Genomic DNA, 24597 nt, shown 5'->3' with positions numbered 1-24597 from the left:
AGCAGCCATCTCTCCAGCCCCCCACATTTTATGTTTTGAGACAAAATCCTAACTATGTAGCCCAGGCTGGTCTCACCACAAGTTTTTAGGTACATGCCATGCCTGCCTTGACCTGCCATTCTTTATGTAACAGTTGAAGTAAATCGGTTCCAGGTTCGAATCCTAGTTCCAACATTGACTAGCAGTGTAATTCTGTGCAAGTTAATTCATCTCTCTGTGCCTCCGTTCCTCACCTAAATATGGAGACCACAGTATTTAAAAAGGCTGAAATGAGATACAAAGAAAGTGTTTAGAATTTACATACCTAAACCAGGCAGTGTTGGCGCATGCCTTTTTCCCAGCACTGTGGAGGAAGAGGCAGGAGGATCTCTGTGAGTTTGAGGCCAGCCTGGTCTACAGAGTGAGATCCAGGACAGCCAGGGTTGTTACACAGAGAAACCCTGTCTTGAAAACAAAACAAACAAAAACAAAAAGATTTTACACGCCTAGAATATTACATTTTTAATTACTTGATGAGTGTAAGCTCATATGGAGATCAGAAGGCAACTTTTTCAGATTGGTTCTCTCCTTCCACCAATCAGCAGGAAGATTGGTCACCAAATAACTAGAGGAATTTTGGGCCTTGTAAGGACTCAACAAAAGAAACGATATAACGTGCTCTGTAATGTAATGTCTAACAGGACCCAATGAGATTGAGTCTCATTCTGCCAGAGCTTGATCTTTTTTGTTGTTGTTTTGTTTTTGAGGCAGGATTTCTGTGTAGCTTTGGAGCCTTTCCTGAAACTTACTCTGTAGCCCAGGCTGGCCTCGAACTCACAGAGATCCGCCTGCCTCTGCCTCCCGAGTGCTGGGACTAAAGGCGTGTGACACCACCATCAGGCCAGAGCTTGACCTTTGAGGGATGCTGGAGCAAAACCGTCCAGCTGGCTGCTCCCCATAACCTTCATCCCACCTGCCACCAAAGGACTCTGAAAAGCTGAACACAATTCAATGTGACAGTACGTTAAAAGAAAAATATTTCTTCTGATTTAGGATATACACTATACACGGAATATCTAAGCTTTTAAACTGTCAGAGACTACAAACCAAATTTGTTTGATTTATTTCTTTGTTTTTTTTTTTTTTTTTTTTGGTTTTTCAAGACAGGGTTTCTCTGTGTAGCTTTGCGCCTTTCCTGGAACTCACTTGGTAGACCAGGCTGGCCTCGAACTCACAGCGATCCGCCTGCCTCTGCCTCCCGAGTGCTGGGATTAAAGGCGTGCGCCACCACCGCCCGGCTATTTCTTTGTTTTTTGAAACAGGGTCTTACTATGAAGCCCAGGCCAGACTTACCCTCAAGGCAATCTTCCTACCTCAGACTCCTGAATGCTAGGACTTCAGGCATGAGCCACCATGCCTACAGATACACATGAGACTTCCAAACAGTTGCAGCCTACATTCTGACCCTTGGGGAAATTAGCCTGTTTAAAGAATAGTTTTTCTGGCTAGGCGAGGTGGCACAGGCCTTTAATCCCAGCACTCAGGAGGCAGAGGCAGGCAGATCTCCGAGTTCCAAGATCAGCATGGTCTAAAGAATGAGTTCCAGGACAGCCAGACAAACAGAGAGCTCCAGTTACACCGAGAAACTCTGTCTCAAAAAAAAAAAAAAAAAAAAAAAAAAAACCAAAACAAACAAAAAACTCAACAAAAAAAGGAGGACCTGTTTCTATCCAACACATACATTCATACATACAAATCTCAAAACATGGTTTTAACTTTTAATTATATAAATAATACATGTTTGGTTTGGGAAAATAAGATTTATGTATATAACCTTCCAATTTTTTTCATTTAAATGGAGATGTTTTTTGTTACAATAATTGTACCTCTCCAAAAACGAACAAATCAATCCAAAGAATACCCCTCAAAAAAACCAAAACAAAACAAAACAAAAAAACCCAACCGTAAAAATAAAGTTAGACTGGCCCTAATGTACGCACGCACGCACGAACGCACGCACACGCGGGAGAGATATTGTGGGGGTAGATTGATTTACATTATATACAAGTCTTTGTGTATGAATTGCTACTTTGATCTTTTTAAATCCAAAATGATGCTGTCAGAATAAAATCTCTGAAAGCAGCAGTCCCAGAGCTCAGAGCACAATCTGGGCTCACTCCAGGGGGAGCCCAGTGTTGTTTACATTAAAACAAGCAGCGTCTTCCCATGGTCACCTCCTCCAGAAGAGTGTTCTGAGTGGCCACAATCAGATAGATGGTCACCGTGTAGTCAACCTCACTCATTCTGCCGTTCTTGAAAATATTCATCAAACATGGAAGAAGACTCTTCTTCCTGTTCCTGACATAAAAGAAACACAGAACAGAAGATGAATTCCCTCCTCTCGGGGGACCTCTCAAGAGAGTTCACATCCCGAATCCCAAGCTACCTTTGGCTCTTTAAACTCCAAGTCCTCCCCATACTGAATGGCAAAGTCGATGTGCTGGAGCACGATGTTCATGCTCTCCTCATCCGACTGATCATAGGGCAGGAACCGAACCATGCTGTAGTCATCGATCTACGGGGGTGGGGTGGGGGTGGGAGGGGTCAAGACAGGGTCACTCTGAGTGTGCAGCTTATGGTTTCCATCTGGGGTCTATGGTTTTTGTTTTCTGTTTTTGATTTTGCAAGGTTTCTCACTGGGTGGTGATGATGCACGCCTTTAATCCCAGCACTTGGGAGGCAGAGCCAGGCGGATCTCTGTGAGTTTGAGGCCAACCTGGTCTACAGAGTGAGTTCCAGGACAGGCTCCAAAGCTACACAGAGAAACCCTGTCTCGGAAAAAAACAAACAAACAAACAAACAAACAAACAAAAATTTATGTAGCTCTCTGGCTGTCCTGGAACTCACTCTGTAGACACAGCTAGCCTCGAACTCCAGGATCTGCCTGCCTCTGCCTCCCGAGTACTGGATTAAAGGCTCTTTCGCTGGTACCATCTCAAGTCCACATTCGCTGACATGGGGGAAGTGTGAAGGCTCAAAGAGCTCAGAGCTGTCAAGGGGCTGTCTGAACTAACAGGTCAAGTCCCTCCCCACCCACCTGCTTCCTGTAGGGACAGAGTTGGACTGTGTTGCCCACACAGGTGGACACTAGCTGATCGTGGGCAGACTCTCGAGGAGCCACTCCAGAAGGTCTAAAAGGAGCCACTGCTGAGGCTTACCAGGCCACACACAGCTTGTGTCAGCTTCTTGAATTTTTGGCTTCTTAAGTCACCCGTTGAATCTTCTAGCAGAGAGTACATGTCTGGATCTAGAAACCTTTGAAGGTGAGAAGGGAGGCAAGGAAAGGGGGACCACATGAGGGAAGAGACTGACACCCCAGGACCCGTCTCAGTCGCGCAAAAGGCTCGTCCCACACAGCGCCCCGCTGGGACAAATGGCCCCGACTCACTTCTCAATTTCTTTCTTGGCTTTCTTACTGAGCAGGTCCATCTTCGTCATGATGTTAACTTGTGGGATCTCTAGAGAAATCATGGCACTTAGAGCTGCCAGGATGCCAGAAATAAACTGGAGAAGAAAAGAAAGCAGAAAAGATGAAGGATAGCCAACAAGAGCACACCGACTCACTGGAAGGATACGGGCACATGACCCAGGGTACTAATCCTGCTAAAAAGGGACAGTGAAGACATGACTTCATTTACATGACCAGAGGGGTGTGGCAGGCCTTTAATCCCAGCTGAGCAGGTGGAGATCAAGTTCTAGGCCAGCCTTTGCTACAAAGAAAGACTATCCCAAATCCATCAATGAATCAACCTACATTGATGACATTTCTTTCTTATTTATTTTTTTGTGTGCATTGGTGTTTTGCCTGCATGTATATCTGAGTGAGGGTGTCTGGCCCCCTGGAACTGGAGTTACAGACAACTGTGAGCCACCATGTGGGTGCTGGGAATTGAACTCAGTTCTCTGCAACAGTCAGTGCTCTTAACCACTGAGCCATCTCTCCAGCCCCTGATCACATTTCTTGACCTTTACCATGACATTGGCCTTCTTTCACACTAACACCCCTCAGGACTACTGAGAAAACTGAGCATATAACTCCTAAACTGGACAAAAGGTCCTCAGAAAATTAAAATTAGATTTTTTTTGTTTATTTTAATCTTTATATGTGAGACACTTTTATTCTGTAGCCCAGGCTGGTTCTGAACTTGCAGCAACTCTCCTGTTGCAGCATCCTGAGTGCTGGGATTGCAGGCGTGAACCACATACCCAGCTCAGTATCAGTATTTTTTTGAAACACATGCCATGTTCTTACAAGACAAGAAAATGTGTTTCTTTCCCTTTTTTTGGTTTTTTTGAGACAGGGTTTCTCTGTATAACAGTCCTGGCTGTAATGGAACTCACCCTGTAGACCAGGCTGGTCTCGAACCCACAGAGATCTGCCTGCCTCTGCCTCACGAGTGCTGGGACTAAAGGCATGCGCCACCGCCGCCCAGCTTTTTTTTTTTTTTTTAATAAAGATTTATTTATTATGTATACAGATTCTGCCTGCATGTGTCCCTGCAGGCCAGAAGAGGGCATTATTATAGATGGTTGTGAGCCACCATGTGGTTGCTGGGACTTGAACTCAGGACCTCTGGAAGAGCAGTCAGTGTCTTAACCTCTGGGCCATCTCTCCAGACCCCAGTATTTCTTTCTTCTTTTTTTAATTCTTCTCTCATATATTACATCCCAATTGCAGTTTCCTCTCCCTCCTCCCCAACTGAATATTTTAAAATACACTTATTTAATACAGAGCTCATTTGCCTCAATTTTTATTTCCTAAGCAGTTCTCTCAAATGTATTTTTTATATGTATTTTTGAGACAGGGAGCTCTGGCTGGCCTGGAACTCACAGAGATCCACCTGCCTCTGTCTGAGTGCTGGGATTAAAGGCGTGTGTCACCAGGTTCAGCTCAAATCTATTTTCCAGTTAAGTATATATTCACGTAATAATCTGGTGACTGGAAATACTAAATAAACGGAACAGCCTGTGAAATGTCCAGACTCACAGAGAGTTAGCAGAGACTGTCACTTGTTTTCTACCCAGGACTGAACAATCTACAAGAGATTCATCCTCAGACCTTGAAAGACTCCACCATGAACTGAGAATCCACCAGGAACACTCCGCACACCCGGAACTCCCACTGCTCAAGCTGCTGGACCAGCTGCTTCATCACAGGCAGGTGTGTGTACAGCTCGATCTGACCTGCAGGGAGAGCGCCAGAACGCAGTCAGGAACCAGGTTACCGCAGCACATGTACACATGGGATGCTCATGTACACACGGTATGCTCCCGGTTACCGCAGCACGTGTATGTACACACGGGATGCTCCCAGTTACCGCAGCACATGTATGTACACACGGGATGCTCCCGGTTACTGCAGCACATGTTCACACGGGATGCTCCCGGTTACTGCAGCACATGTATGTATACACACAGGATGCTCCCGGTTACTGCAGCACATGTATGTATACACACAGGATGCTCCCGATTACCGCAGCACATGTACACACGGATGCTCCCGGTTACCGCAGCACATGTATGTACACACGGATGCTCCCGGTTACCGCAGCACATGTATGTACACACGGATGCTCCCGGTTACTGCAGCACATGTATGTACACAGGATGCTCCCAGTTACTGCAGCACAAGTATGTACACACGGTATGCTCCCGGTTACTGCAGCACATGTATGTATACACATGGGATGCTCCCGGTTACCGCAGCACATGTATGTACACACGGATGCTCCCGGTTACCGCAGCACATGTATGTACACACAGATGCTCCCGATTACCGCAGCACATGTACACACAGGATGCTACAGAGACGGTGTAAAGGGGAAGGGGCACACAGTGGTATGATGCGTGTCTAGTGTGTGTGAAGCCCCACCACTGCCGAGAGAAGGCAGTCAGATCCTGCTACGACATCCAGGTGTTTTGCTTTGTCTTCTCTGTGATGCTGGGGACTGAACTGCGGCCTTGAGCAGGCTAGGCGAGTACTCTGTGACTGCACCGTCCCCTCAGACTCTGCATTCAGTTTTGTTTTGTTTTTCCTTTGAGTTTTCTTTTTCTAGATTTTTTTTCCTGAAAGAGCTTTATTATTTTGATTTATGTATGTCTGTATGTCAGGTGTTTGCAGGCGCCTGTGGAAGCCAGAACAGGTATCGAGCTGAAGTTACACAAGTTGTCAGCCACCCGGCATGGGTGCTGGGAACCCAACTCGGGTCCTCTGGCAGAGCCAGTGCTTTTAACCTGAGCCCTCCTCAGGCTCTGCACTCAGCATCCACTTCCACACCTCAGCTTTTGCCCGGCTGGGGATGGGACCCTGCGGCAGACTGCCTCCCTGACATGTCCCAGCCCTGGGTTCAACCCTCGGCACAGAAAACAAAAATCCCAGCACAGAGGGGCATGCAGCTTGGGAATAGTCACACCCATAAGCACCCACACCACACGTACTTTTCTGTGGGAGTCCATGTGTTTAATTAAAAGAGAAAGAAAGCAAGTGAAGCCAGGCAGTGGTGGCGCACACCTTTAATCCCAGCCAGGCGGATCTCTGGGAGTTCGAGGCCAGCCTGGTCTACAGAGGGAGATCCAGGACAGGCTCCAAAATATAGAGAAATGTATGTCTCATTTCTGTCTCAGAAAAAAAAAAGAGAGAGAGAGAGAGAAAGAAAGAAAGAAAGCAAGTGACAGCCACAGGTGAGCAAGCTGGGCGGCCGGCCCCAAGTTCACACTTGCCCTTTGGAAGCTGGACGGCTCCAAGTTCCCTCCCCCCACCAGTTCCTCCTCACAACACCTCAGCTCACCGCACCCAGCCACCCTGACCTCTGATCAACCCGCCTACGGCTCCTTGTCTTCAGCCCTCTGCCTGCACAGCTCAGCTTCGTCCTACAGCCGAGCTTACAGGACAACCGACCAGTAACTCCCTGAACCCTTCTGCACAACGGTCTGTGCTCCTTCTGGGAGTCACCTGCCACAAATATTAATCACGGGGTGACTTTCTTTATCCTGTTTGCCACAGGTCCCTAAGCTCCATGGCACTGGCCTTGGCTTCCTTATTCTTTTTGTTTGTTTGTTTGTTTGAGACAGGGTTTTTCTGTGTAGTTTTGGTGCCTGTCCTGGATCTCGCTCCGTAGACCAGGCTGGTCTCGAACTCACAGAGATCTGCCTGGCTCTGCCTCCCGAGTACTGGGATTAAAGTCGTGCGCCACCGCCGCCCAGCTGGTTCCCTTACTCTTAATGTTGTTCTCAGTAAGCATGTGATGAACTCAGGGATAAACTGGAGCCAACTGGGTCTCTCAGTGCCGCCATTAACCACTGTCCCCACGAGGACACGCCACTGGGGCTTCAGGGCAGACAGTACATTCGAGTGGCTGATGTACCTGGACAGTCAAAAAGGATGTAGTCATCCTCAACGTGGCCCAGACAGTTCTCCAGCCAGTCAAAGTTGTTGGCAAAGTACTCCATGCAGAACACCAATCCTCCGTTAGGACCAAACCGCAGAGAATCGTCCTCCATCACGTCATCCACCTCGATCAGTTCCCGGATGTCTAGAGCAGGCAGGGACCAGAGTGAGTCTCCACTTGGAAACTTTATCCTCTCTAGTACTAGGGAACAGGTATCTAAGAACTCACACGCGGGGCTGGGAAGGCGCTCACTGACTTAGAGCGTGCTTGGTGCAGAGGCCCGAGGACCCGAGTGAACCTCTAGCCCCCATGTAAAGAGCTGGGCACAGCCACACGTCCGTAACCCCAGTGCTGTGGGGTAGAGAAGACAGGCTGCTGGGGCTGAGACCCCGTCTCAAAGGAGTCGGTGGACTGAGAGAGCAAGACATCCGACAGAGCAAATAAATTACTGCAGATATTACACAGCAGGACACAGCAGACAGAGAAGGGAGGGGAAGCTCTGTGTTTGTGTGCTTGGGTTTTTGAGACAGGGTCTCACTCTGTAGCCCTGACTGTCCTGGAACTGAGATCCGCCTGACTCTGCCTCCCAAGTGCTGGGATTCAAGTCGTGCGCCACCACGCCCTGCTTGACAGGAAAGCTCTTTAGGCATTGCCATAATATAATCTCCTGGCTGTATTGTTAAGTGAAACATTCAAGGCATGGAGCTTCCTGTAAGAACTGGGTGTGCGGGAAGAAAAAAGGGGGTTGCGATGGTCCACTATAATTTTAGCTCTTGGGAGAGTGAGGTAAGAGGATCATATAATTAGGTCCTTTTTCAAGGCAACAAAACCAACACAGAACACTGAAGTCCACTACAGACACATTATATAGTATATACTCAGGCTGGATTTTAGATGCACAAGTTGCTTATGGAGAACTCATCAGAAACCAGTAACACAGGCTGCCCAAGGAGCAGGTTTGACTGCTGGGCCACGATTAGGAAGATCTTTCTGCAAACTTCCTCCTCTGTGTCCTCACATTTTGAACCATTCAACCGTGTATTAACTACATCAAGAAGGACACTGAACTGAAGCCAACTCCTATCTCTTAACTTGATGACCCAAGGAGGCTAGTTAACTCCAGAGCACACTCGTCCTGGGGTGGAAGGGTAGGATCTGTGTGACTTACCTACAGAAAGGATTAAATATCCTGGCATACAAACAGTTCTCAGGCATCTCGGAAATCAAAATTGGCCTTGGCTCCTGTTCATTTGGGCTGGCCTCTCATCTCATACAGTTCTCCTCCTGGGTTCTGTGAGGCCCCTAGGTCCTTCTAATACATCATTCACTTAAGGCAGTTTCAGCGCTTTAACCCACACGATCCCCAAACAACAGCCCTGCCTTTCTCCCAAGAGAGATGAGAGTTGGGGATTTAGCTCAGTGGTAGAGCGCTTGCTAGGTAAGCCCTGGGTTCGGTCCTCAGCTGGGGGGAGAGGGAGGATGACAAGGTGGTTTCCACCCCCTCCTCAGCCTGCTGCTCCACCTACTAGAAGTCCACACTCTCCTCATGACCACACCCCGGGCTCAAGTCTGTTACCCCAGCAATCAAAAGGTAAAGGCAGGGAGTTTAGAAGTACACAGTCATCCTTAGACATATAAGGAGTTCCAGGGCAGCCCCAGTCACATGAGACGATTTCAAAACTCAAGCAAAAATAAAAACAGTCCGTGGCAGTGTCCACACGGCAGGCAGCACCTTCCACTTCCCTCCGCAGTCCACTCCCACTCTCCTTCAGCCCCACTGCTAACTCTGGTCATGGCCGCCAATGTCGCCATGTTCCCACATCTAACAGCCACCACCTGCCACTGTCTTACACAACTGCTCAGCTGGACCGAATGGTAACAACACCGCTTTCCTGAAAAACTCCCTCTTGTCCTTTCTGAAGCTGTACCTTCCTCACACCTTACTGATGCCACTTCCTCGAACAGTCTCTAAAGAACACACACCATCAGGGCTCAGCCTCGGCTCCTCTTCTCTGACCAAAGCCCTCCCAACATGAGATCGATCATCCATCCCCGGGGCTCAATGTGCCTAGATGGCTGCTGGCCCAAATATCTGCATCTTCCATCTAAGTGAGCAGTTTCTCCTTGATTGGGGTTTATCATGGTTCCCTGCTCCCCACCCTCAGACAGGGTTTCTCTGTGTAGCCTTTGCTGTCCTGGAACTTACTTTGTAGATTAGGCTGGCTTTGAACTCACAGAGACCCACCTGCCTTAAAAAAAAAAAAAAAAGGTTAAACTTTTTTTTTAGTGTTTGTTTGTTTGTTTATTTATTATGTATACAGTATGTCTGTATGCCAGAAGACGGCACCAGATCTCATTATAGATGGCTGTGGGCCACCATGTGGTTGCTGGGAATTGAACTCAGATCCTCTGGAAGAGCAGCCAATGTTCATAACCTCTGAGCCATCTCTCCAGCCCAGGTTTATCATTTTTTAATAAAAACAAAACTTATTTGGTTTGTTTTCCTGAGCACTGAGGTTACAAACATACACCACCCCACTTGGTTTTCCGTGGTGCTCACTCAAGGCTTCCTTACCCTAGACAAGTATTCCACCACCAAAAAGCCACACCCGTAGCTGTATACAAACCACCTTACCACGGTAACACAGGGACAAGAGAGAAGAGCAGAGAGGCAGGAGTCCACTCACCTCTATGTCTCACAGCAAAGACCAAGAAAGGACGCCATCGCACCCACACCCACAGACACCCATCACCCAATGACCCTCGGCTTCATCTCCTTCATCATGAAACCCTCGGTGAGCCTGGGAGTAAGGGATCTTCAGTTTCTGGGCCGCGCAGCCAGGTTTCAGTGCCGGGGGACGCGTTACTGAAGGGGGCTCTGCGGGGACTTACCAGCCATCACCGGGTAGCTGAAGTGCTCTGCTGCGGGATCCAGGTTGACCACCTGCACAGATCGGTGGAGGGCTTCACAGTGCTGCACCATGGTGGAGCAGTAGGTGCTCTGCGAGGTCATAAGGTGGGGCGGTTAGCACGGAGGGCACTAGGGTGCCACCCTCCACATCCCCCGGGGATCTCTCCACTCTTTGGGACAGTGTCCACTCAGGCCCAAGGGGTGCCTTCAGGGAACGCACCGGGAAGGCAGCGAAAACAGAGCTATAGACCAAGAGGTGGCTGGGGCTCGGGGAACTTTAACACAGTCCAAAAATTAACTTAGATTACACAAACAACAGTCACTACGCTTCCCTTTTGACATGCTGCTCTCTCTGGCTGCATCAAAATGTACTGTAACTGACAGGTCCGCTATCTACCTTCCCAGAGAGATTACAGGCTCTGTGCAGTCACATGTACATCTCCGGTACTCAGGACCATGTGTTCATTAAACACTCAAGTAACACAATACCTCCACACATGTTAGGGATTCCCCAAACGTGACATGTGATCATTATCTTTGCCTTTTCTACTGTGTCTAGTATCCCTAATATCATTCCCTTAATGTCTTTCCAAGGAAACACTGTCCAGCACTCGGGAGGCAGAGAGAGACAGGTGGATCTCTGAGGCCAGCCTGTTCTACAGAGTGAGTTCCCGGAAGGCCAGGGCTACACAGAGAAATTCTGTTTCAAAACAAAATAAGGAAACACTGTATCACAATTAAAAATAAAAAAATAATTATGAGTATATTTCTCAGAGTATGAAGGTAACTATAAAATCCTAAGTAAGGCCGGGCAGTGGTGGCACATGCCTTTAATCCCAGCACTCGGGAGGCAAAGCCAGGTGGATCTCTGTGAGTTCGAGGCCAGCCTGGGCTACAGAACAAGTTCCAGGACAGCCAGGGCTACACAGAGAAACCCTGTCTCGAAAAACCAAAAAAAGTAACCTTCTCCGGCTAGATATGGGGTTACCTACCTATCATCTCAGCAAAAAGGAAGTTGAGGCAGGAGGACCATGAATTTAAGACCAGGATGGACTCTACACAGTAAGACTCTGTCTCCAAAACCAATTAAGATTCAACTTAGTGTTTTATTTACTAATTATTGTTGCTGTTTTTACAGTACTGGGGACTGAACTCAGGGCCTTGTCCATCATGGGCAAGCACCCACCACCCAGCTAGATGGCGGCCTATGTCACACACAACTTCCCTCCTGACACAGCTTCCCCAGTGCTGGGATAACAGCACGAACCACTCAGCCCCACTTGGGGAAGGTGGTGTTTTTGTTTTTTCTTTCTTTCTTTTTTTTGTTTTTCGAGATAGGGTTTCTCTGTGTAGCTTTGCACCTTTCCTGGAACTCACTCTGTAGACCAGGCTGGCCTGGAACTCACAGAGATCCGTCTGGCTCTGCCTCCCCAGTGCTGGGATTAAAGGCGTGCGCCACCACCGCCCGGCATTTTTTGTTTTTCTTGAGATGGGTGTTCAATGTGATGTTCTACCTGACTCACTATGTAGACCAAGCTGGCCTCTGCCTCAAGTGCTGGTGTGCAAAACCACATTCAGCACTTCTGGAATCTTATACGGGAAGCCAATCAGGGTAGGCGGTACACTGTGTTTATCAGCCCTGACCCCACCCCTGGCTGCCTCGGCACCCGCCATTCATTTTCTTAATCTAATAACCAGCCCATCTCCCACCTTAATCACTGGACAAGGCACTTAACTCAGCCAATCATAAAACTAGGTTTTGTATTTTCTTTTGGAGACAAGGTCTTTCTTGCCATTGTAGCTCAGATTGGCCTCAAGCTCAAGATTCTCCTGACTTCTGTTTCCCAAGTGTTGGGATCAAAGGCAATACCACTGCTACACGCTACTAATGCTGTTGCCTGCTAAGAGCTGAGTCTAGAGGCTGGGGGTAGTGGTGCACAGCTTCAATCCCAGCACTTGAGGAGGCCGAGGCAGGCACATCTCTGAGGTGGAGACTAGATGGTCTAGATAATGAGTTCCAGGCCGTTAAAAGCTAGTGAGACTCTGTTTCAGAAACAAACAACAATAATAAAAGACACCCACCCACACACCCACCCACCCACACACGGAATGAAAACTTGCAATACACATTCTCTAGAAACTGGAGAGATGGCTGAGTGCTTAAGACCTGGGCTCTCTGCAAGGGACACCCTCTTCTCGTCTCTTTGGGCAGTTCACACAAGTGAGATACATATATCAGAAATCCATATCCCAACTTTCCTCCCACCTCCAGGTCCTGGGATAGACCCCAAGGCTCAAACTTCCGAGGAATAGTGAAGAACAAGACCCTATTCTGGATGTGTGGCCGAGGGCCTGTTCTGAAATTAGACAAAAACGGACTCAAACTCTGGCCCAGAACTAACCGTAAGACTTTCAAAAAAAAAGAAAAAAGAAACATTAACCTTTCTGTGTCTCGGTTTTCTCTAATCTGTAGAATGAGTAGTACAGGCCCAAACTCCCAGAGTGGCTATGAAAACACTTGGGACGGCCAGAGCAGTTCCTGGAGCAAAAGCATCCCACTACTATTATTATTTTAAAAGCGTGTGTGTTGTGTGGGTGCGTGCACAGGAATGCACTGTCCGTGGTGTGTGTTGTGTGGGTGCGTGCACAGGAATGCACTGTCCGTGGAGGCCTGGGGCTGGGGTTACAGCTCTGTGCGGGTGCTGGGATCCGAACCCCAGTCCTCCGGAAGAGCAGAACACGCTCTTAAGCACTCAGCCACCTCGCCGGCTCCCCAGTAACAATTAAAGCTGCCTTTACCCCTCCCCGCCCCCCAACCAAAACGAGGTACCAGCCGAGAGCGGAAGCGAATTACCCAGGGCTCCCCGGGGCCCCAGCGCCCCCGAACCGCAGCTCCTCCAGCCTCACCTTCCCGCTGCCCGCGGGGCCCATGACTAGCTGCGCATACCGAGGCATGCCGGCCGCCCCGGTGCGCGGCCGCCGGCCACACTCCTCCCTTCAGCCTTCGCGCAGCGAGGCTCCCTGAGCTCCGGGGGACATGGGTTCGAGCCAATCGCGCGCCCAGCTCCCTTGTTCGTCACCGGGGATGGGCGACACCCTCCGGAGCTACGGAGCGTCGCGAGAGCCAAATCCGACAAGAAACGCGTACTGCGGGGGGCGGGGGAGGGGGGTGGGGGACGGGACGAGGAGAGGAGGCGGAGCCTCGGGTTCGCGCGTGCGCAGAGAGCGCTGCGGGCCGTTGTCGGTTGGTCCAGCGGCGGAGGTGGTTACCTGGGTGACTGCGGCTAACGCTCGGCGGCCCGGGGGGCTGGTGCACGGGTTCTCGGGTTAGGCTGGCAGATCCGCGGAGGGTCTGGAGTACTCCAGGGGGAGGCACCTTTCGCTGGAAGGGAGCGTGTGTGCGTGCGTGTGCGTGCGTGTGTGTGGCCCTGGCCTGACGCGTCCCCATCACCGAGAGATGCCCGGTCATCTGAGGCCTCCTTCTCCCCGGGTCTAGCTCCAGGGTCTCGGGTCACCTTGGGCACCGTCCCGAAGCCGCTCGGGCAGGGTCGCAGGGTAGAGCCGGAGCCCGCCGCCTCCCAGCGCGCGTGGCGCGCACGCGTGCCGAGACGGGATGCCGGGCCGTTGTCCCGGGGCCGCAGAGCTGCCGGCGTTGGCCAGGACGGAAGGCGGCGACGGGTGAGGCCCGGGAACCCCTGCGGAGGAGGCACGGGAGAGAGAGAGAGAGAGGAAGGGGCTCCTGGTGAGGCCCGGGGCTGGCGAGGCGGCCTCGGAGCGGGACAGCCCCGGAGAGGGCCCTGCGAACCCAGCGGGAACCGAGGACCCAGCCTCCCCGCCCTCCACCCTGCTCCCCCCCCCACCCCAGCCCCGTCACCCAGCCAGTCCCTGCGACATTGGCCGCCTCTGTCAGATGGGGCTGTGGGCCAGCAAGCCAGTTGATCAGGACTTGTTTGGCGGGGTTGGTTTCCTGACACACACTCACGGAGCTCAGGCTGCCCTTGAACTACTCATCCTCATGCTCCATTTCGGAGTGCTGGGATGGCTAGTGTGGACTGTCACTCCTGGCCTGGGCGGGTTTTCCCTATTTCCTGGATGGTGAGGACAGTAGACTTCTGATGTCACGGCGCCAGAGGCCATGCTTCCCTGGCCTGGGCTGGTTTTACCTATTTCCTGGATGGTGAGGACCGTAGACTTCTGATGTCATGGCGCCAGAGGCCATGCTTCCCGTCCCCTTCCATGCTTCCTTCCTTAAAATCAAGAGCAGGATGACTGGGATCCAGTTAGGTTCACAACCATGGCTCTTGCTGAATCCATGGCCATGGAATACATATTTATTTATGTTTATTAAACATACACACACACACACACATATATATATTTTTTTTGGGGGGGGGGTCCGAGACAGGGTTTCTCTGTGTAGTTTTGGTGCCCGTCCTGGAGCTCAGTAGACCAGGCTGGCTTCGAACTCACAGAGATCTGCCTGGCTCTGCCTCCTGAGTGCTGGGATTAAAGGTGTGCACCACAGCCGCCCGGCTAAATACTTATATTAAATGTACATTTTGTTGTACTGTATATTTGGTGCTAAGATTTCTTAAAAATGTGATGTCGGATTCTTTCCTGTTCTTCACAATATATGGAGGTGTGCTGTGCTGTGCTGGTTCAGTAAACTCAGCAGTTACTGAGAAACTGCAGGAAGCAATTTAACTTTTTGAGAAAAGTGACAAGAACCGATATAAGATTGGAAACATTACAGGCCAGTTCTAGTTCAACTTACTAGTTCCAGCACAAAATAACTACTCTTTTCAGTACTGAAAGTATTAACGAACAAGATATCCTGTGGGTAGTACAGGAACCAAACTACTCATTTGGTATTGCTATAAGAATTAGACTAAGAAGCTATAGAAATGAGACCAACTTTTAACTAAATCCTTGCTAGTAAAGTATAAATGAGACTGAGGATAGGCTCAGTGGTAGAGCACTCGCCTATCATCTGTGAGCCATGGGTTCTATCCCCTAGTAATACACTCACTTGCATAAAAAGCTGACAGCTCACTTAGAGAAAGCTTAGAGCCATTCTTCTTGTAGCCAAACTGGAAAGGGAAAATTTGCAAGACACTGATGAAAACAGGAAAAGTCAGGAGCATGTGGCGCTTGCCTCTGTCACCGGACATTTGGTCTTCACTGGCTCTCAAGCCGTCAGATTACATATTCTGCATGTTCTTTTCTAACAGGTCGGCTGGACATTTTTATCACCAGAATTCCAAAGGCACTGGGGAGCAGCATAAAGCAGGTAATGCTTGTAGATTACAGACTTGAGAGAAGCCAGTTGGCCTGTAACTGATGACACAGTGGAGTTTTAACAGTAGGCTCAAAGGGCTGGCAAGATGGACTGCCTGAGTTCAGTTCCCCCAGAACCCACATGGTAGAAGGAGTGAACTGACTCTTCGAAGTTGTCCTCTGGCTTCCTCACGTCTCTCCCTGCCTCACACATACACAAATGTAAAACAGACTTTATTAGAGTGAACATGGAGCTTTGTGCATGCTAGACAGCTCCTGAGCTGTAGCCCTAACAAACAGACTTTAACATCCCCAGTAAACTTGAAACTCTTTGAGAGAGTTTCAAAGACCAGTTCTTTCTCTTTTCTAATTCTAAAAGAACTGTGTTCAGAATTAGCGTTGGTTGGAAAGCACAGGGCATACCTGTCGTTTACACATGAGCTGAAGGAGAAAATCCTACATGAACAGCTTCAAAAACCATAAACTATTTCACAGGGAGCACTTTCAAAATACTCCTTTCTGATGAAGTTAAGAGAAAACCGTCAGCCTCCAAGGGCCTCTTACTAATGTTGCAGGGGTAAGGGGAGGTCGTTTACTGGCCTTGGTAGCACAGGGGTGTGTGTGTGTGTGTGTGTGTGTGTGTGTGTGTGTGTGTGTGTGTGTGTGTGTGTGTGTGTGTAGGGAATGCCAGAGGACAACTCTGTGAAGTCACCTCTCTCATTCCATTTTACATTCCAGGGATTGACACTCAGGTTGCCATCTTGCTGGCCTGCATCTTGTTTTTCTTTGCACTGAACTGATGATGAGTGATTCTGAGCTTTTTTTTTTTTTTTTTTTTTGAGGCAGGGTTTCTCTGTAACAGCTCTGGCTGTCCTAGAACTAGCTCTGTAGACGAGGCTGTCCTCAAACTCACAGAGATCTGCCTGCCTCTGCCTCCCAAGTGCTGGGATTAAAGGTGTGTGCCACCAGCTCTCAGCTTTTGAGCATCTTTTAATGTGTTTTGTGGTTATGTATTGACATCTTAGAGACATGTCAATTCTAGATGTTTGTGTGCTCTAAAAATAAAGAGCATATTATACGTCCCTCAAGTTTTAACTATCTGATTTGAAATACTCCTATAACTGTTTCAGGATAATCACAAGTAGCCATAAATGTGTGTGTGTGTGTATATGTGTGTGTCTATGTGTGTCTGTGTCTCTCTGTGTGTGTTTTATTAATGATCTTTGCCCCAGAAAGCCATGTCTCTGCCTACAGATAGAATCAAAGAGGGACACAGAATGTACTCACACATTGCCAAGCTGCAGGAGTTATGGAAAACTACTCAGATGCAAACAATTCATATCCCAAAATCAATGGCAGATTCATCTTTTCTGAAGGTAAGACTAGACTTTAAAAATTGAATTATAGCTGTCTGTGTGAGGGTCAGAGAACCAGTTTTGGGAACCAGGACTCTTCCACTTAGGGAGCAGACTCAGGCTTTCAGGCTTGGCAACAAACCCTTGTACCAGCTAAGCCCTGTTGCCAGCCTCTGAAATGTTTCTGAAAGATGCCGAATATTAAACCCAGGACCTTGTGCATGCTAAGCAAGTAATCTGCTACCAAGCTACAGATCCAGGCTTGTGATTGAAAATAAACTACTTAGATAGAAGTTAAAGCCCAGCAGACTACCTGGTGTATCTAGTGTACTGTCAAGGAGTCCGTGAAGGCAGCCTCCTACAGAGCATGCTCATGTAACACTGTGCAGCCTGTCTGCTTCCGTTTTTCTTCTAGCTCTTCTTCTGGACACTTGCCAAGGCCTAAGCATCCTTTCCCTGGCACTCTAGGCTTTCTCCCTGCTTCTCTGACCTCCGTAACAACTTGAAAGACATGACTCTCTCTCATCTCCTCTTCCTGGCAGCTGCCAGGGTTCTCGGCTTAGCTGGCTTATTGTATCTTCCCTCAAAATTTAAAAAAAAAAAAAAATGTCCTCAGGCTTGAAAAACCAAACAAAAAAATGGGTCTGGTAGAGCAGGCCTTATCCCAACATTGGAAAAGGAAAGGCAGGTAGATTTCTCTGAGTTTGAGACCAGCCTGGTCTACAAAGAAAGTCTGAAACCAGCCAGGGCTACATAGTGAAATCCTGTTTCAACAACAAATCAAAAACAAAACCCACCCGCCCTAAAAATAGAGTCAGTCAGTAAATATGTTGGATTCATTCATGAATGACTACAAGGATTATAGAGTCCCTGTCACAAGAGTTTTTTCCAGGCTTATGGTACCTCAGAGCTAATGTATCTCTATCAGGAAGCTGAAAGTACCAATCACTAAGGCATTCCAGAGATAAAAACCCAAACTCAGAGAGGTCACTCAAGGATTACAAAATGCAAGCAGGTAAAGAAATTAGCAATAAGGATTTTACAGCTATTGATTTGGGGGGGGGGGGTTGAGACAGTTTCTCTATAGCTTTGGAGCCTGTCCTGGAACTCGCTCTGTAGACCAGGCTAGCCTCTAACAGAGATCTACCTGCCCCTGCCTTCTGAGTGCTGGGATTAAAGACATGTGCCACCACTGCCCAGCTAACAACTATTGATTTTTATTCTTTTTTTTTTTTTCTGGTTTTTCGAGACAGGGTTACTCTGTGTAGCTTTGTACCTGTCCTGGATCTCTCTCTCTGTAGACCAGGCTGGCCTCGAACTCACAGACATCCACCTGGCTCTGCCTCCCGAGTGCTGGGATTAAAGGTGTGTGCCATCACCGCCCAGCTGATTTTTTATTCTTTATTAAGAATCACACCTGTGAGAGGTAAGCATGGTGTGTGTGCATATAATTCCAGCTACTGGGGAGGTTGAGGCAGGAGGATGGCTTGAGCCCAGGAGTTTGATACAAGCCAGAGTAACACAGTGATACTTTGTTCAAACAAGCCAGCAGAGTCTAAGGGTGTGGTGGCTCATGGCTATAATCTTAGCATCCGGGAGGGACAGACAGGAAGGTCAGGAATTGTGGCCAGCCTTAGGTTTCATGGTTTGAGGCCAGCCTAGTCTACAAGAGACCTCGTCTCAACAACCAACCAACAAAACTTCCCATAGCTGCTTGAAGTCTCCTTTCTAGAGTAATGTAGATTATATGAATTAAGGCTAATAAAGTTTTCTGTAGACTGGTAGGTTCTTCTGGCCAACATTCCTACTCTTCTTTGGATTAATGACTTAATAATATAAATTCTATGTGTATATATACATATATAAATGAGTTGTGCATTTTTTTTTTGGAGGGGTGAGACAGGGTTTCTCTGTGTAGCCTTGGCTGTCCTGGAGCTCTCTTTAAACTTACAGAGATCCACCTGCCTCTGCTTCCCAGGGCTGGGATTAAAGGTGGGCGCCACCACTGCCCGGCTGAGTTGTGCATCTTAAGGAAGGATGTATTGATTTTAAAAAGGAAATACACTCAGTCAAACTTAGGTTTAAAAAGAACCTGGTATGGTGTCACACACCTGTAATCCCAGTCTTCAGGAGATGGAGGTAGGAGGACCTGAAATTGAAGGTCATTCTCAGTTACATATCAAGGTCATGGCCAGCCTGGGATATATGAAACCCTGTTTCAAAAAAAAAAATGAGGGGCTGAGGAGATGGTTGAGTGGTTAAGAGGACACACTGCTCTTGCAGAGGACCAGAGTTCCAGTTCCTAGCACCCATGTCTAGGCTCAGGGGACTGGACACCCCTTTCTGCATTCTGTGGGCACCTGCACGTGTGCGCATACCTACGTATAGACACATAATTTTTAAAAACGTAGGTTGGAAACTAGCTTACTGTATGCTCCACAGAGACAGCAGATTCTTTAGTTGAGACCAAGCAAACTAAGCTGCTTTCAGGTCCCATCTTATCCCTCAAAAACCATAGAAAGATGGCGAGGGCCTGGGAGAAGGCCCAGCTGGGAGAGGTGCTTGACACCAGCCTGGACCAGGGTTGGATTCCTGGGATCTGCATGGTGGAAGGAGACAGCCAATAGCTGCAAGTTGTTCCGTGACCCCGCCCCCAGCCCCTCCCCCCATGCACACTAAATTAAATAAATAGATAAATGAATAAATAAGTTAAAAAGGGCAAAATGTCCAACTTGAGAAGGTAGATGGGGTACTAAAGCTTACAGACAGAGAGCAGAGACCCTCCTTCCTAGTTCTAAGTTCTTCCCTCCTGGAACTTGTTCCTTTGGTTCTCAAGCTCAAAGGATATCTGAATTACTGTGGAATGGCAGCCAGAGCCACGTGCATGTTGTAATAAGTGGTCATTTCCTTCTCCTTTGGCCAAGTTGAGTTAGCTGGATTTGCGTGTGAAAACCAGAGATGAGGTGGGACAGCCCTCAACATCCATCTTTTCAAAGTAAGATGACTGCTACCCTGTGTTCCCCAAGGAGGGGGTCTCTGTGACCACCAAGGCCAGCAGAGTGTCAATCTGTGAGAGAGAAGGCAGAAAAGTTGTGTTCACCACAACTCAGAGGCTGGTGTTGGGTCAAATTTCAAGGGTCTGACCTCAAGCAGTTTATTTTAGGCTATAATTAAACACAGCGCAATTTGGGGAAAAGTTCCTGGAATAATTAACTCAATCTCCGTGTGCACAGCAAAGCTAACATGTGACTACATCAAAACTCTTTGTAAAGTACAACATAGGTACTACAGATTAACTGAGGAAATCCTTCCTTGATAAGGGTCTGGGGGACGAGGATTTGGTGTTGCCTGGCTACACAGTGCAAAGGTCACTAGGCTGTCAATCACAGGTTATAAATCTCCCTTAGGAGAGAGGACCCCGTGTGTGTGTGTTCAGCATCCCCGGTTGTAGTGCCTTTCTGTGAGCACCAGGACCCCCCGGCCTTCTGCACTGCAGCAGTCAGTAGACCCCTCCTTCTGTCTTTCAGCACCCAGAACTCACCTCAGGCCAGAAGCGCTACCTGTGCAGCATTGCGAAGATCTGCAACTCCAGCTACATGAGGACCTTAATGAAGAGGCAGTACATGCACATGCTTCACCACGGCTCACAAAAGCCAGGCAGGTGCACCGCCCCTTGGGTTCTCATGAGTTCTTCTGAGAAGTGAGGGGGTCAGCTAACAGGTGATTTGTGTGACAGGTGTCCTCGCTCATCACAGGAGCCACATCAGCTCTCGCTACTCACAGAAACAGCATTCCCCCTGCACTGCGTGGCGGCATCATCTGGACAGAGGAGACGCTCTGAGCATTGCAGCCGCAACACCTGAAATGATCATACATTCCCTTTGGCGGCCACTGAGACACAAAGAAGGGTCTGTTTCTTGAGTTTCAGAAGGAAAAAATGTACCCAGTTCTGTCTGAAGGGGATCCGCCTGAGATTAGAACTCCCATTTCCTATATGTTCACTCTGCTAAACTCAGGGAGGCAGGCCACTTCCTCTTCATTGAGATGAGTGGGATATGACACTTCAGGGAGTTTGAGTCTCTGTGACATGACATATAGCCGAGGTATGCCTCAAACTCAAGGCAAGCCTCTTGCCTCAGCTTCCCACATGCTAGAAGTACAGGTGTGCCGCCACACCCAGCCACCTCAGTCTTTTTCACGAGATCCTTTGTGGATTTGCAAACATCTTTTGATCAGGGCAAGATGGTTCAGCAGGTAAAAGCATTTGCTGTGCTAGCCAGACAGCCTGTGTTTGATCCCTAGAACCCGGGTAGGGAGAAAGAAGACTCCCCAAAGCTGTCCGCTGACCTCCACGTGTGCACTGCAGCACACACCCCCATATTCAAACACACGGTAAATAACAGATAAAAAATTCTGGATCAGCCAGGGACAGACTACGCTTCTCATTCAAGTTCTGAATGAGGCAGTCCTCCAGAAGCTGCATGTGGTGCTCCTGCCGAGGGGAGGACTATGAAGCCAGGAGGGAGGAGGGGGAAAGTGCCGTCAGCAGGTAGAGTGGCTAAGCCTGGACTCTGGGTACGTGGAGGATCAGGAGTTTAAGGGCGTCTTGGTGTACTGAGTGAAATCGAGGCAAGTCTGGGCTGCATGAGACTGTCTCAAAAAACAAACTCACTGCTTACAACACACACCAGAAGCTTCAGTATCCAAACTGGTAATAGTGCTGCATCTCAGGGTTAATAATCACAGGAGACTCTGGGGAAGGAAGGGTCTTTGGTGACGCCAGCAGCTAGTAAAAAGGATCTTGTATTTTGAGTTCCATAGCCGTGTGCACTTTGCTGTCTCCAATTAAAGTATTTCCCTTTGTCACAGGTTAAAAATTGGCTATGCGTCGAAACCAAGATGTAAGTCACTGAAGAGTTTTAGAAGACCAAGCAGACTGCTCTTGCTACCAGGTAAATGTGGATTTAAGCAGGCATACACACACACACACACACACACACACACACACACACACACACACACACACACGGAGTTAAAGGATTTTTGTTTTTGAAACAAGGTCTCATGCAGCCCAGGTGGACCTCTACCTCCCAAGTACTAGAATTATAGGTGGGCAGAATTTACCTGCCTGCCTTGCATTTTTGAATACTTTGTTTAAAATAGACTAAACCAGATACAGTCATTTTAGCAATGTCTTGATTAAAATTTTTAAGTGTGATGAGCTCTGTTATTACAAGTAAAAAACTAACCATGATTGCACATGGCATATGTTCCGGCACAGAAGCAGGGGGCAGCCTGGTCTACATCAATTCATCAGAGCTACACAGTAATACCCTATCTCAAAAACTAAACCAAAACAACTAAACGTGAAACAGTCTATGCTTCTATTTAAAGGAATTCACTACTTGCTGGGCAGGCAGTGGTGGTGCACGCCTTTAATCCCAGCACTCGGGAGACAGAGGCAGGTGAATCTCTGAGTTCGAGGCCAGCCTGGTCTGCACAGTTGAGTTTCAGCACAGCCAGGGCTACACAGAGAAACCCTGTTTCGAAAAATCAGGGGGAAAAAGGAGAGTGCACTACTCAGAGAGTCCAGTTTGTTCTTTTCCTGTGCTGTCTACGCTCTTCACAGGGACCTGCACCCCAGTCCTTCAGGGTTTCGTGGTGTTGTTTTAAACTGGGTTTATCTCTCTAGCACAACCTAACCCTGAATTTGGAATCTTTCTAGCTCAGCCTCTCAAGTGCTGGGATTATGGGCTTGTCCATTACACCAGGTTTGGAAGTATTTGTTAGATGCCTGCCTCCCATGTGCAAAGTCCTATCCTGAGACATACGGGAAAGGGCAGGAGAGGGTTAAGTCTGTTCTAAAAGGCTAGGAAGATTCCAGTAGAGGAAACACTGCCGAGCTCCTCAAGCCATGAGAAAGAACTAAAGGAATATGGAGACACTGAAGACGTAACTGACCACTTTAACTCATAACTCCCTCAACCAGAAGACTTTTCAAACCAGTGGGCGTGCACACTAGTGTGCTGTCAGTAGGTGCTTTACTACAGTGCTGCGGCTACTGTAAGAAAGAGGCGGGGCAAGGAGGGGGGTGACTGGGTGGAAAACAGGGAATTTGTCTTTGCTAAAAGCTGGGTCATTTTGAAGGTAGTGCTTAGAATTTTATATCCAGCAATGTATGTTGACACCTTTTTTTGTTGGTTTTTTCGAGACAGGGTTTCTCTGTGTAGCTTTGCACCTTTCCTGGAGCTCCCTCTGTAGCCCAGGCTGGCCTCGAACTCACAAAGATCCTCCTGCCTCTGCCTCCTGAGTGCTGGGATTAAAGGCGTGCGCCACCACCGCCCGGAGGCACACACTTTTATATTTACTTTCATTTCATATGCATTTGTGTTTTGCCTGAATGAATGTTTGTGTGAAGGTGTTGGTTCCCCTGAAATTGGAGTCACAGGCAGTTTTGAACTGCCATATGTGTGCTGGATTTGAACCCCGGTCCTCTGGAAGAATAGCCAGTGCTCTTATCCGCTGAGCCAACTCTCCAGCCCCGTGGCACACACCTTTAATCCCTTTGCACCCCCTGGGGTGCAAAGACAGGTGGATCTCTGTGGAGTGGGAGGCCAGTTTGGTCTGACATACCAAATTACAGGCTAGCCAGAGCAACAAAGACCTTGTCTCAAGAAATAGGTAAATGAGGCTGGAGAGAAGACTCAGCGTTTAAGAGCACTGGCTGCTCTTCCAGAGGACCTGCAATTCCCAGCAACCACCATCCAGTTCGAGATCTGATGCCCTCTTCTGCCCTCTGTGGGCACACACACACACACACACACACACACACACACACACACAGTACGTAGACACACATGCAGGCAAACATCCATACACATATACTAAAAACTTTATTTCGAAAACACACTATAAACACTAATCTTCCCTTCCGTTTCTTTAGAGGATTCTCAACCATGCATGAATGAAGAAACAAAGGAGGAAGATCTCCTGAATAAGTGCATGCAGTCCATGTCCATTCAGGAGCCGGGCACAGCTCACCTCAACCCGACAGGCTCCATACCAAGTTCAGGCAGCAGCTAACATCCAGATGCTGAGCCAGAGGTGGACGGGGAAGAGTTGTGAGCCATGGATGGGGTAGTGCTAGTCACCAGTGTGTCATCTGGGTGTTGAGAAATTTACAATAGCCTTCTTCATCCAGTATACTTCTGTGTACCAATGACAGCCATGTAATGTGTGCTTGTTTCTAGCAGGGGACAATTACAATTTTACTTGCCAATAAAAGTGAATTTTTAAACATGTATTTTATGTGCACTGGCGTTTTGCCTGCAGGTGTGTCTGTGCAAAGTTATTGTAACTCCTAGAGTTACAGACAGTAATAAGCCATCATGTGGGTACTGGAAATTGAACCCTGGTCCTCTGGAAGAAGAGTCAGTGCTCTTAACCTCTGAGCCATCTCTTCAGCCCTGGTTTTTGTTTTGTTTGTTTTGTTTTGTTTTTTTTGGTTTGTGGTTTTCTTGGGAGAGAGTTTCTCTGTGTAGCCCTGACTGTCCTGGAACTCACTCTGAGACCAGGCTGGCCTCCCTGCCTCTGCCTCCCAAGTGCAGGGATTTAAAGGCATACACCA

At 48.4% G+C, this 24597-nt stretch overlaps 2 protein-coding genes across 5 annotated transcripts; one reads left to right on the top strand and one right to left on the bottom strand.

The window, feature by feature from the left end:
- Nucleotides 1–1784: 1784 nt before the first annotated feature.
- Gpn3 (GPN-loop GTPase 3) lies at nucleotides 1785–13419 on the bottom strand. Of its 2 annotated transcripts, none has more exons than XM_028885901.2 (8): nucleotides 13246–13419; nucleotides 10320–10428; nucleotides 7404–7571; nucleotides 5099–5223; nucleotides 3428–3543; nucleotides 3198–3294; nucleotides 2426–2554; nucleotides 1785–2337 (listed from the first exon to the last, which is right to left on the bottom strand). In XM_028885901.2, the coding sequence occupies exons 1-8, from the start codon at nucleotides 13291–13293 to the stop codon at nucleotides 2275–2277; spliced, it is 855 nt and encodes a 284-aa protein (XP_028741734.1). In that variant the 5' UTR covers nucleotides 13294–13419; the 3' UTR covers nucleotides 1785–2274. The 2 variants fall into 2 exon arrangements, with proteins under 2 accessions (XP_028741734.1, XP_037054586.1); XM_037198691.1 differs by having other exon boundaries at nucleotides 13286–13418.
- Nucleotides 13420–13556: 137 nt separating this feature from the next.
- On the top strand, nucleotides 13557–24273 carry Fam216a (family with sequence similarity 216 member A). 3 transcript variants are annotated; one of them, XM_037198690.1, is made up of 8 exons: nucleotides 13557–13600; nucleotides 13835–14016; nucleotides 15570–15628; nucleotides 16870–16991; nucleotides 20498–20627; nucleotides 20707–20878; nucleotides 21840–21922; nucleotides 23914–24273. In XM_037198690.1, exons 2-8 carry the CDS (start codon nucleotides 13952–13954, stop codon nucleotides 24051–24053), a joined length of 771 nt encoding a protein of 256 aa, XP_037054585.1. In that variant the 5' UTR covers nucleotides 13557–13600; nucleotides 13835–13951; the 3' UTR covers nucleotides 24054–24273. The 3 variants fall into 3 exon arrangements, with proteins under 3 accessions (XP_037054585.1, XP_028741736.1, XP_028741735.1); XM_028885903.2 differs by having other exon boundaries at nucleotides 13562–13664; XM_028885902.2 differs by having other exon boundaries at nucleotides 13571–14016.
- Nucleotides 24274–24597: the final 324 nt, after the last annotated feature.

The sequence above is a fragment of the Peromyscus leucopus genome, chromosome 23 (assembly GCF_004664715.2).
Source record: "Peromyscus leucopus breed LL Stock chromosome 23, UCI_PerLeu_2.1, whole genome shotgun sequence".
NCBI lineage: Eukaryota > Metazoa > Chordata > Mammalia > Rodentia > Cricetidae > Peromyscus > Peromyscus leucopus.
This window is presented reverse-complemented; position numbering and strand designations above follow the sequence as displayed.